This window comes from Syngnathus typhle, linkage group LG5 (assembly GCF_033458585.1).
Source record: "Syngnathus typhle isolate RoL2023-S1 ecotype Sweden linkage group LG5, RoL_Styp_1.0, whole genome shotgun sequence".
NCBI classification, from domain to species: Eukaryota; Metazoa; Chordata; class Actinopteri; order Syngnathiformes; family Syngnathidae; genus Syngnathus; species Syngnathus typhle.
The window spans coordinates 18,197,216-18,210,000 of record NC_083742.1 but is presented as its reverse complement, the minus strand read 5'-3'; the positions used below and the strand labels follow the sequence as shown (position 1 = coordinate 18,210,000).

The 12,785-nt window shown below is 43.7% G+C and overlaps 1 protein-coding gene across 1 annotated transcript in view; it reads right to left on the bottom strand.

The window, feature by feature from the left end:
- The window catches only part of LOC133154136 (uncharacterized), an 8,506-nt gene extending 6,126 nt beyond the window's left edge, over window positions 1-2,380 (bottom strand). Inside the window, exon 1 of the mRNA XM_061278608.1 lies at window positions 1-2,380. This exon is cut by the window's left edge and continues 620 nt beyond it. Coding sequence (XP_061134592.1) covers window positions 1-2,313 — 2,313 coding nt within the window. The 5' untranslated portion in view covers window positions 2,314-2,380.
- Between the last annotated feature and the right edge of the window lie 10,405 nt (window positions 2,381-12,785).

Below are 12,785 nucleotides of genomic sequence, written 5' to 3'. Positions count from 1 at the left end.
TGACTCTGACTGGAAAACTTGGGTAAGATCCTCGCCGGTTGAATGGTCATTCTGGATCTGTCCACTTTGCTCTGTCGTCTTCTGATTCTGAGCTTTCAGCACTGAAACGGCATAGGAAAGCATGTGAAACGTTTCCATGGGCTTCCGAGATCCTTTTGATGGCCCTTCGGTGTCTTTGGGAGACTTGAATGTTCCTGGAACGGTAATGTACTCCATTTCAAGGCACGATGACAAATCCCCGTCTGAATTGGACCTCAGTTCGTCTCGACTGCCCGGGCTCAATTTGAGTGTCTCTTCGTCAACACCAGAACTGGGGCTGAGCGACATTGCCTCTTTCATGGAACATTCTTGGCTTTGATTATCAGCGAGAGTAAACCTTTGTGGCAGACGGTCGGATGGTGACGCTGGTCCAGAACTTTTGGGTTTACTCGACGCAAGACTCGCCGAACTATCTGGGCTTTGAGATAAAGAGTCTTTCTTCTGGATTGGATATTCACAACTTTCCACTAAATTTGACTGCCGATCCTCTGAAAATGCCTGACAGTTGTCAACCAGAATAAATGGAGAATGAATCTCGACTGTTTTCTCAGCTGAACTCGAGTCACCCTGCTCCTCAAAATGAAAGACTTTACCTGAACTGCTTCCGTCGGATTCCGTTTTGTCTTCTGCGGGTTTGGTCACGGCTACGAATGGGCTGGACTGCTCTTCCAGTTGTATCGTATCTACGACAGGACCGCAGTCAATCTCAGGGGAAGTTGAAATGCTCCAACTGCAGCCTCCTACGTTGTCGTAGTCTGAAGTGGAGATGACCATGCGAGGAACAGGAAGATTCCCTACTGGGTCTGACCCTCCGCCTTCTTCTCCGTCTATTACTATTTTGACACTCCGCTTTTGACCCATCAGTCTGATATCCATTTCTTGTTCTCCTCTTTCTGTTTCTCTTTCCTGCTTTTTGGTTGCAGTGGTCTCCCTTCCGTCCACTAAGTCAGGGTGACTATGGTCTTTCCCATTCCCAGGTGCTTCTGGGCTTGCGGATGAAGAGCTGTCTTCTTGTATGGTTGTGTTCCACATTTCCATGCCTCCATAGGAGAATCCCTGAGGGCTTTCCAAGGAAGCTCCTCCTCTCATGTTGGGAGTCGCCCCAGGGAAGTTTCCAGAGTCTTCAGATAAAGGTGTCACGAGTGGAGAAAAACTGTCATCTCGGATTGTCGTATTCCACATGTCAAGCGATTCCGGGTATGAAGTGGTGGTTCCGCTATCTGATTTCAGAAAACCCTTCTGTGCCGAATAGGTCCAAAAATCCAGCGTCTGCATTGCTCTACCCGCTTTACTCTCCTGTGCGTCATCATTGTCCTCCTTTGATGTGTCTGGCGTTAAAGTGTTGAGTGTCATTTTCTTCTTCTGTGAAGGAAGTGTCGTTTCTTTGATTCCAAAGACGCCAGCTTTGCTTTCAACTTCCTCTTCCGGTGGCGTCAACTGGAGATCGGCCGCAGTAACGGGGTTCCATTGATCGCCAAGTTCAGAATCCGGGTTCCAGTTTTCATATGATTCTGTCTGTTCGGTGATCAAACTAAGCTGCGGTTCCAAGCTCCAGTCCCTCTGTGACCTCCCTTCCCTACTTGTTTTTTCACCATCAGACTCTTTGCACCGTAGTTCCTCCAGATTCTGAGGACTCTCTGTCCCTCTGGTTCTACTCCAGGCATCATTCGAGGAAGGCGCGTCGAAGCCGAGCTCCTCCCAAGTCTCGGACAAGGATGACGAGACGCTGTCCTTGTGCTGCAGGCCGCTGATCCTCTCTGCCACGTCTTCGGGGAAGAACCTGGCGCCGCAGCTGCCGGAAGGGTGACCGCCTGCCAGGCTATTGACCGGTGTGGGAGGAACCACCGTTTCCATCATTTCTATGACTTGACAGTCTGGATCAGAAGATGAGTGCCTACTTTCCAGACCACCCAAAGAACTGGGATCGGAGAAATCCACCGTGTTTAGTTCCTCATATTCTGAGAGGCTGGAGCTCCCCGCCGTTTGCTGATCGTTGTCTGTTTTTCCTGCGGCATTCTGGAGGACGTGATGCGGATGGAGCGGCTCAAAATGAAACTGATCAAAGTGGTCATTCCTCTTTTTGTTTGAATGCTGACGCCGCCTCCTCTCAGGCGGTGCAGGAGGTGAGAGGGACAACAGCCCCAGGGGGGAGGGGTTCCTCAACAGAAGGCCCCCGGGACCTGCCGCTGACCCAATCATCTCGGCAACAGGGCTGTCATCGCTGAGAAACACTGAGCTCTCCTTGGAGGAGCGGCTGCTGCGGATGGTGTTCATACCGCTGTCGGGGCTCACCAACTCCACACTTGCTTGGACTCCTCCTGGATCATTCTCACCCTCTGGCACCACCCTTTCGGAACACAAAAAGAACAAGATTGGACGACGTTGCTTTTTTGGATAATTGCCCCTTTTACACACCTCTCCATCGCTACCACATCTCCAGCACCTCCCTCGGCTCTCTCGGTGTCTGAGCCTTCCATGTCATTGATGCCAGACGAACCCTGGGAGAACTCCACGCTGCCCGCCACCCCCTCGGTGGAGGACGTCATGCTGCTGGGGCGACAGGCTAGCATGGAGCTCCGCCGATCCACAAACTCCTTGAGGAGGCCACGGAGCTCTTCCTCCAGCAGCAACAATGGCGTGCCCAGAGGCGAGAAGCTATTTAGTTGGACCTGGTAGACCTGTAGATCACCCCTGGTTTCTGGTTCGCCAGAGAGAAACACGCTGGTGGTCTCCTCTAGCTCACAGCAGATCTGCATTATTAAAAAAAATATTCTACAATCAAACCATGCTATTGAAACATCTGGCAACTTCATAAAATCCACGTTACCTAGAATATATTGTCCAAACAGAATAAAATGGCAGCAGATATTTTACCTGGTTGAGGAATTCACTATTTGACGAATAGACTGCCACCTGCAGGCGGGGAGGAATAATGGCATCCTCAATGGCCAAGAGGAGCATCAGTCCATCATAGGCATGACGATTGCAGAAGGATTTCAAGGCTTCTTCGTAACTATGCCAGTGCTGGGAAAGAATCAAGAAGTATCAACGTAAGCAGCCAAAAACACAGATGCTCATTGTGGAAACTTTCAGCTCCTCAAATTAGTAACAATTTTTTTTTTTTTTCTTTACAAAAAAGAAGAAAATTAATCTTAATCAAGGGAGGAGGCAAATACGCAAAATATCTTCTAACTATTGAATTCTTAAGGTGTGAAAATAGCTTGATAGATTTTTTTCCATACATCTCATTCACGTTTTTATTGTGTGTGGAAAATGTGGAATTCTGGCAAAACTGGGAATGTTTTGAAGGTGTAAAAAAACGAAGCACCAATGTCTTGAATTATTTGTAAATTTGATCTGAAACAGTAGAGAAATGAGATTGGACAAAAAAAGTGAATCATTTTGGTACGGAGTAACCTACGACGCAGAGGGCAAGGAGAAACAATCGTAATAGTAGTGCAAAAATGATTCATAAGCTTTCTGCTGTGGTTACAGTCGACAAAGTCCCCCAACTGATTTCCCTCGCAAAAGGAGGCCTTCATCAATGATAGACAAAGCTGTCACCGTGATTTATCGGCCGGCAATTAGCGTTTGCTCTTAAAACAGCCGCCGCGCACAGATTATGCTAATTCTCTTGCGGTGACGAATGACTGCAGAAAGTCGCGGTAACGGATCGGCGTGTTTGTTGAGCAAAAGTTACCCCAAAAAATATTTGCTCATTTTGTTTGCTTCACTTACGCAACTGTTGGTTTTGCCTTTTGGAGTATAAAACCAAACGGACAAGTGCCAACTTGTAATTTCAGGCTTTTCCTAGTAGTTAGCTAAGATTTGTCGAGAGATCGTCAAATATGCACAGCAAGCGGAAACGTACCGTATTTTCCGCCCTATAAGGCGCACCTAAAAACCTAAAATGTTCTCAAAAACCAACAGTGCGCCTTATAGTCCGGTGCGCCTTATATATGGACTAAATTCCTAAATTTAAACTGGCCCAAAGCATTGTGTCATGAAATCAATCATAAGTGGCCCGCTGAAGACTATGAATCATGACTCAAAAAGACTATGGATCATTATTTTATGATTATAAAGTAATTTGTTCCGTCTGAAGTTGAAATAAAAAAGATAAAATGGAGAATGATTTGATTTGGATTAAACATCTGACATGATGCATTAATGGTGCGCCTTATAGTCCGGTGCGCCTTATATAAGGATAAAGTTTTAAAATGGGCCATTCATTGAAGGTGCGCCTTATAGTCCGGTGCGCCTTATAGGCCGGAAAATACGGTAATTAAGAGACTGGAATGCCATCGCGTGTGGGCAAGGAGAGATAGCGTAGCCGCTAAAAAAAACAAAACAACATTTTGTGCGTGTGCATGTTTGTGAGATTGATGAGGGTTGCAGGCTGTCTCTCTACCAGGGCTGTGTCAATATTAACCTGCCAGGATGAGGTAGCACATCACTCCTCCCTCCCCCCATCCATCTCCCCAATATGGCTGCTATCCCACCCATTCATCGTTAACGCACACATGATACACACACGTACATACACTTCACTGACAGGGGCCATTTCTCAGCACTGATATCCTGGAGAGTGCAATGAGGCTTCCCACATATTCAAGTTGTATACGGCCCACGAGCCGCAGGTTGCCCACCGTGGCTTTAAAGTTACAACACGCACACACGCACACACACGAGCATGGAGAAGATGGAGCGTGCAAAGATGGGATGCGATGACACGCAGGGAGACAGTCTGTCCGCCATTTGGCTCTTAACGGCGTAAATTAGCCACCCATCTAGTTCCACAGATTGCACTTCCTTACAAATTAGCAACATGTTAGCACTAATCCGCCTCAAAAACCGCAAGTGATTTTGAGTGAAGGATGGGGGGTAATCGAAGCTATTGGTCAACTGCTACAATAATATTTTTGCGAGGTTGAAAATTGACTTCATGGAAAATTGGACTGAAATGCTGTGCAATGAATTGAGTTGTTTAAATGTCAGATATGAGACTTGAAGTTGCAACGGTCTGAATCAGTCAAAAAAATATAGATAAGGTAGATGTTAATATGTAAAATATCGTAATTTGGGAAGTTTGTTGTGAAAATGCAAACTTTTTTTTAGATGTTTTCATTTTAAAAATATTGAAAATATTTTAAATTATAAAAATACCAGTGTTTACCTTTATTATGTAAGGTCAAAATACTGTGATATATTGGTGTGATATATTAGGTATAAACTTTTTTTAAAATATTTAAAAAATATATAAAACAAGTAACTATTGTGACTCTCAACATTTAAGTGTTTTTAATGTTTTAAACTCTTTATACATTTTTTTTACCTTTATTTTTAATATCAAAATACTGTGATATGTTGGTGTAATATATTAGATATTTGTTTTTAAACATTAAAAAGATTTTGTGACAACATATTGCGTGTGTATTTAATGTCTCACAATTTTTACAGATACATATTAAAAAAACTTGTTTGAGACTTGGAACTTTTTAACCCTACCGCGTTCTTATCCACCCACACACACCACATACACACACACTTGACTCCACAGGCATGTGTTGTGTTTTTCCACGCCGGCGACACGCACAGCCCCAGGTGCACAACTCCTCACATCGGGGCCCGATCATAAGTCACATAAGCTGGCACGCAAACCCAGTCCAAAGGGGCGTTTCCCGCTGTCGCCGTCAAAGAATTAATCAAGCGTTTAGCCATTTAGGTTCTTTGCATACCCTTTGCATACTCAACACAACGCTGAGAGACAATCGACGCTTTTCCGCCACCCTGATGAATCCATCAAGGCGGCTGAGATTTATATACGCGTCTGCCTTCACAGCGGAGGCCACCCCGCTGAAACGCGCACACATCAACACTAGAGGGAAGCAGGGTGGGTGGGGGGGTGGGGGGGCAGAGTTTGCATAAAACAAGCGCATATGTCCATCTTTCAGTCTCTTGATGATGATGCTTCATTCGCTCAACGCGGGGATTTGTTGAAGGGGGGCCCGGCGCGCAACTGAGTTGAGCTGAGTCCACAAATGTTTTGTTTTGTTTATTCGCTCGCAAAAGCCCAAAGATACTACGAGGAGGGAATGAAAATAAAGCGAGGACTTAAAAAAAAAAAAAAAAAAAGAAAAGTTAAGATGATTAAAGCAGGGAGTCAAGTTAAAAGTCTTCTATACAATATGTTCTAGGCTCTCCCACTGGTCTAAACACGGCATTCTGATTCACTGCGTTTGTGGATAATGAATTAAGCCGAAAAACGCACTCATGGTCATGGCAGCCAATTTTGAGGACTTGCCATAAAACACAAACTCCACAAGTCCAGAGTTTCAAACCTTTCGCGAAATTCAGCCCTTGAAGCCAATTTCACTTGGCAAGAAGAAATTTGGTGGGCATGCCAACCATGAGTAGACCCACAAAAACATCTCAAGAATCTGCCATTTTTGGAGCAATTTGGACTCATCTGGAATATTTTTCAGATTGTCAAAACATTATAACTTTCCTCACTGTGGCAGTGAAGTTTGATGACTTGTCATGAACGATCTTCTTAAAGTTATAAGGAGGAACTCTTTCAGTTCAATATCCCCAAAAATTAAGTGAGAGGGTGCTCGTCTTCAATCAGTCCCCAGGAGGCCTGCGCTGCACCTGCTGTCTCCTGGCGCCTCCCATCAGAAAGGCATTTAGCGGGTGCTGTGGCTGCGGGCCCTGTCATTAGCCAGCGTAATTATTTGTGCAAGGAGCGTCGTGGCAAAAGTGGCTGCGCGTAAGCAAACAGAACGGCCGCAGGACGGAGAACAAACAAGCCATTAGAGGCCATCCGAAGCTGTGAAAACCGCAACAAAAAAACAACTGCGACTAAACACCCAAAAGCAGGTAAAGCGGTCTCCGGAGGAAGTGACAAACAGGAAGCGTATACAAAAAGCATAAATGTCCATATTAACACATGGGAGGGGAAAAAAAGAAACAAGACATTACTCACAAAGTCATGTTTGTGGCTGCGGGCGCTGTCCCTCCTACAGTTCATCAATTCCACAGCATGACAAGTCGTCATCCCGACAATGCTTCATCTGCTTGTGCTCATTTGCATACACACACAGGCACACACTTTCACACAAACTTGACACCAACTCTAAGATTTGAGCTTCATGCTGCGTGATGTATGTATTGTCTTATCACCAAGATCACTTTCTTCACTTGCACTTCTAATGGATCAATAAAGTTTTTATCTACAAACAGAGATGCACGCCCGCACTGGAGACCACAAAAGTGGTGTGGCCGCCCATTGGGACCAAAAACTGCAGTGTACGTGATTGGTTAATTCTGAACACAACCACATCCCTATTTTTCTAAAAGGGTGTGCACACTTGTGCAACTACAATTCTCTCTGTTGTTTTTTTGTTTTTTTATTGGGTTGCACAATGCTGACATTAGTGGTGGAAAAAGTTTTGATGGTGATCTCAATTTCACATACTACAATAACCTGATGTTTCAACAGGGGTGTGTAGACTTTTTATATCCTCTAGGGCAGCAATTGACAATTACCTTGATTAAAATTTACTGTTGACCAGTGTAATCTATTTGATTTTATGGAGGACTATACGAAAATCGAGGTATACTATTGAGAAGCTGAAATTCTGTTGATTTCGATTCATTTGATAAACGATTAGTTGTCGATTAATCGTTACATTGCTTATAACTACTGTATTTGGTTTCGCACTTGTGAGACGGTCCCAAAACTACAACCCGAGGAACCACACTGTGCAAAATCCCCAAGTTTTCCACTCAATCAAAGACGAATGTCCATTTGTAGTTCAAATCTTTACCCACAAACCGAACTTAAACTTCACACACACACACACACACACGTCGCCAAACACACAAACCATTACCAGCTAATTGAAGGTAATTTATTTCCATCTTCTGCAAAGATCCATTAAAGGCAGAAGAAGTCGCACCTCCGGAAATGACCCGGTCGTATGGCGCGCCCTCTTTTCAAACACAATTAAAACACCACGTATCAATACACACACTGCAAATGACACGCACGCAAAGGTGGGGGAGGGGGGCTCATCTTCTCACGTCATTAGCAGCCCACCATGACACTGGGCCGCTGGCCATTTCTTCTATATAAAGTCTCTAATGGGAGCCCCACTCTCCATGCTAAAATATGCACAGAAAGTCCAGCACACGCACACACACACGCCGTGAATGGTTATTTATTCACTAAACGAGGATGTGGGTGTTTAATGTTCCTTGGACGTTGGGTAGTGTTCCGGGGTAGGCAGAGCTGGAGCCCCCCGGCAACAGACATCATTTATTTTACACATAGCCCTAATACCGCGCGCTAGGCAGCCGCACTCAGATGGGCTTTGCATGGGAGACGGAGAGCTTAATGAATGTGTGCGTGTGTGGACGAACACATTAAGACGCGGAGAAGGGGGAAACGGAGATATCTTGTGCGTGTTGGATCTTTTATTCCTTTCTCTTTTGAATCCATCCGTAGGGAGGAGACACCTGGTTGCAACTCACAGGCCTCATCCAAATGCACAACATTGCAGGGTGCACCGATAGACTATTTTGCATAAACAAAAGGTTATTGAACGTTTTACTAAAATTATCATATTTGGGGGGGTTGTTTGATTTGTAAAGGGAATTTTTTTTTTTCTTGCCTGTTTTAAAGGGGAATAAATAATGAACCTAACTAGTTTTGTTATTGTTTGTTATAACTAGATGTTTTGATATATTTTGTATTTATTAATATGAGTATTTTTTTATTGTAATGGATGGTTTTATTTCATTTGGTCATTATTTTATTTGATCGTTATATTTATCAGTATTTCTAATTGTAATGAAGTGGTTTTTTTCATTTCTCTCTGATTTTTATTAAATTCATTCATTTTTATCAAAATTATTGATATCTTATTCACTTATTGTTATGCAAATTAGCAAATTGTTTGATTTGTAAAGGGAATTTTTTTTTTCTTGCCTGTTTTAAAGGGGAATAAATAATGAACCTAACTAGTCATCTCTTGGCACATTTGATTTATTAATTGTTATAACTAGATGTTTTGATATATTTTGTATTTATTAATATGAGTATTTTTTATTGTAATGGATGGTTTTATTTTATTTGGTCATTATTTTATTTGATCGTTATATTTATCAGTATTTCTAATTGTAATGAAGTGGTTTTTTTCATTTCTCTCTGATTTTTATTAAATTCATTCATTTTTATCAAAATTATTGATATCTTATTCACTTATTGTTATGCAAATTAGCAAATTGTTTGATTTGTAAAGGGGACTTTTTTTTCTTGCCTGTTTTAAAGGGGAATAAATAATGAACCTAACTGGTCATCTCTTGGCACATTTGATTTATTAATTGTTGTAACTAGATGTTTTGATATATTTTGTATTTATTAATATGAGTATTTTTTTTATTGTAATGGATGGTTTTATTTTATTTGATCATTATTCAGTATTTCTAATTGTAATGAAGTGACTTTTTTCATTTCTCTCTGATTTTTATTAAATTCATTCATTTTTATCAAAATTATTGATATCTTATTCACTTATTGTTATGATGCAAATTCCTTTTCATTTATTTATACATTTTTGTAATGAGATGGATTTTAGATCAATATTTTTATGAATCAATGCATTTTTTATGCATTTATTGTACGGACATCACGTTTTAATCAATAATTTTTCCGCAAAATGACTTCTGCTGATTGAATACTTTCGTATTCAAATGTATTTATGGTCGTGAAGTGACCGTCTTGGTCCTCCAGCCTCATAAGATACATGTAGTCGCCGAGGCAACGATAAAGATGCTATAAGAATGCTATTCCAGAAGATTGCTATTAAAGCACCTCCCTTTCTCATAAATGGAGAAACTTACCTCCTCACCTACTGTGACCGAGGTGAGCGCAATGGTCGTCTCGCCGTCCGAGAACTCCTTGAGCTCCTTGGACAGCAGGTGCTCCAGACCTTGACCATGTTAGCACAACACAAGACGACTAAAAGTTATACAGCGAGCCAATGCCTGTGATGTCAGCGTTCATCATTGGATGTAGAGATTTCGCACAATACTTGGGGCCCCCACTACAAATGCATAGAAGCACAAAGAACATGAAAAAAGTCACCTTTTAGCATTCCCTTGCTATCACTAGACCGCTCCAAGCGTCTCAACAGCTCATCCAGTTGCAAGCACCGGCGGCCATGTTTGAGCACGAAGGCTTCGCTTTGGAGCCGCAACGCCTCTGAAGACACACACACAAAAAGATTTACTGATAGGTCTTTTGCCTCTTGTTTTAAAACGGTCCACAGGCCTTTGTCGAATAAAACCAGTTGTAGTTGTGTTGTTTTATCAGCCTTCCACTCGCTTGTTATCTTCCTCTCAAGTTTTCTACTGACCCGAATTCACTCTTCGCTCCATCCATCACGTTTGCACCGATCACTCTCGAGTCAAGACCCAAATTTGGTTCTTGCCTCATTTGAACTTTGCTGGTAAAATAAAAACAGGAGCATCTAAAGCATGTCATGCCAGAAGTTATTAAAACTTTCCGAGACGCACAACCTTCCTCTCCTGGTTGCTCTTGAGCGCCGCGTCGCCCCATTACCTCCCCCAGGGTGCAAGCGCGCCTCTCTCTCACCTCCGAGACTCTCCCTCAGCGTCCGTCCGACTCGCTCGGGTGCCTCTTGAAGAAGCTCTCTGCAGATCGTCATCGCCGCGGACGCCGGGCTGCAGTCATCATCATCATCATCCTGATGATGGACCACTCGCAGGATGCTGGAGTCAAAAGCTCGGCTCTCAGAGCTGATGTGCATAAACACATACAGTCAATGAATGCATTAGTGCAGACACCCCCCTCCCTGCCCCTCCCCCTTGCATGCATGTGTGTGTACCCATCCAGCAGGCCGTCCCGCATCAGCGTGATTGATAGTTTTCCTGCCCGATGGACTTTCATCAGGTCCAGGTCGTCCTTCCACAGTAAGAGGCTCTCGCACACTTTGATCTTGCGTAGGTAGCTCAGGGTCTCCACGGGCAGCGAGGCGGACCCACGCCGGCCGCACAGCAGCGGCACACACACACCCAGGGAGGGATCCCTCTGAAGAGAATGAGACATGGAGGTCAAGGACAAACATGTAGACACACATACTTGTATACCTGACTAAGGTGTAGCGCTAAGCACAGCGTGGCGGCCACAGTGTCCACATCTGCCTCGGGACCACCTAGCACAGCATGGATACACTTGTCACTCCATGCCTGGAAAAGACACACACACACAAGGGAGATGAGTTTCAGTAAACAATCCTGTTGGTGGGTGGGCGGGGGGGGGGGGGGGTTGATATTGAATCCTGACATTTCTTCAATATTTGACTGTGATTTGATACGGTATCACGGCTGTGTTGGGTGAACCCAATACACTGCATTCATATTGAGGTCTTTATCATGGGGGGGGTAACATGCAGCAAAATCAATTTGGGAAAAAAAAAAGTTTATGTGAGAAGAGATGACTTTTATGAATTCCACAGAGAGGTATTTTGTGACTTGGAAATGAAGTGCTGTCGCTACAAGTGAAAATACGACGCGTGCTTTCTTTCTGTTTCCATGGGGGCCCATATTGGAAAAGCCGCAGTTCAACAAGTATCCCCACCCCCACCCTGATTGTTGTCATGGAAACGAAAGGCGCAGGTGTTAAAACAAATCGATCGACGCTCATGCAGAAAGCTTGTTTCTGCTGCAGAAGGGAATAAGGGCCAAATGCGTTCGAAACAGGAATGATGATCAAAGCGAGGAATGACGTCACGAGATTGAAGGCAGAGAAGTTTTAAAATATATCAAGTGCGTGTGGAGATACTTAATGACCAAAAGGCTGGGAAATGGATGCAGAAATGTGATATGTGAAGATGAGGATGGAGAAGAGAGCGAGAGGGAAGATGAATCAATAGTGGTCGACCAGAGAAAGGAAGTGATGCATTAGTGGGGGAACGTTCCACTTAGTGTCTTTTTTGCTTGCTGTGCATGTGTGCATATGTGTCAGCGTTCAATCTGGAAAACCTGAGATTAGCCAAGACAGTCGATACTTTTATTTGGTTTGTGACCAACCAGGTAATAGACTTCAAATAAAATGGTTTTACTCATTATATATACGTATATATGTATTTTTTTTTTAAACATAAGTCCATTAATTGTTTATTTGAATCGACAAGCCGACAGAAGATGGATGGATGGATGGATGGATGGATGGATGGATGAACGGACGGATAATTGTGCCAAATATCAGAATCAGTCTAAAATAAATCCCCACTGGTCGAATCCTGAATTGTAATGCTGTACGTGTGCCTTTAAGGGGTGTGGCCAAGTGACCGACATTAAGAACTTGGCCATGGAGTCGGCGCGTGAGGGCCTTTGCTGTAAATTGTGGACTTTTTTTTATTTTTTTAAATTGGAACGAGCCTGACAGGTTCGCAAGGATGAACTTGACGAGCGTCGGGCCCACACGTTCTCCGTTCCTCACTCTTATCGCAAAGCCTCCCGAGTTAAAGACGTAATCGGATGGGCTCCGGGCGAAAGGGAACAATGCTGGAAGTCTACTCAGCACATTGTCTTATCTGCAGAGCGAGACACGATAGATAGAAAGAGTCGATGCGAGTAAGAATCAGGGCAATTAGGAGAATGGATGCTCTGGATGGTGGCCACGCACATCAGCAATGACAGAGAGGCCTGCAATGGCA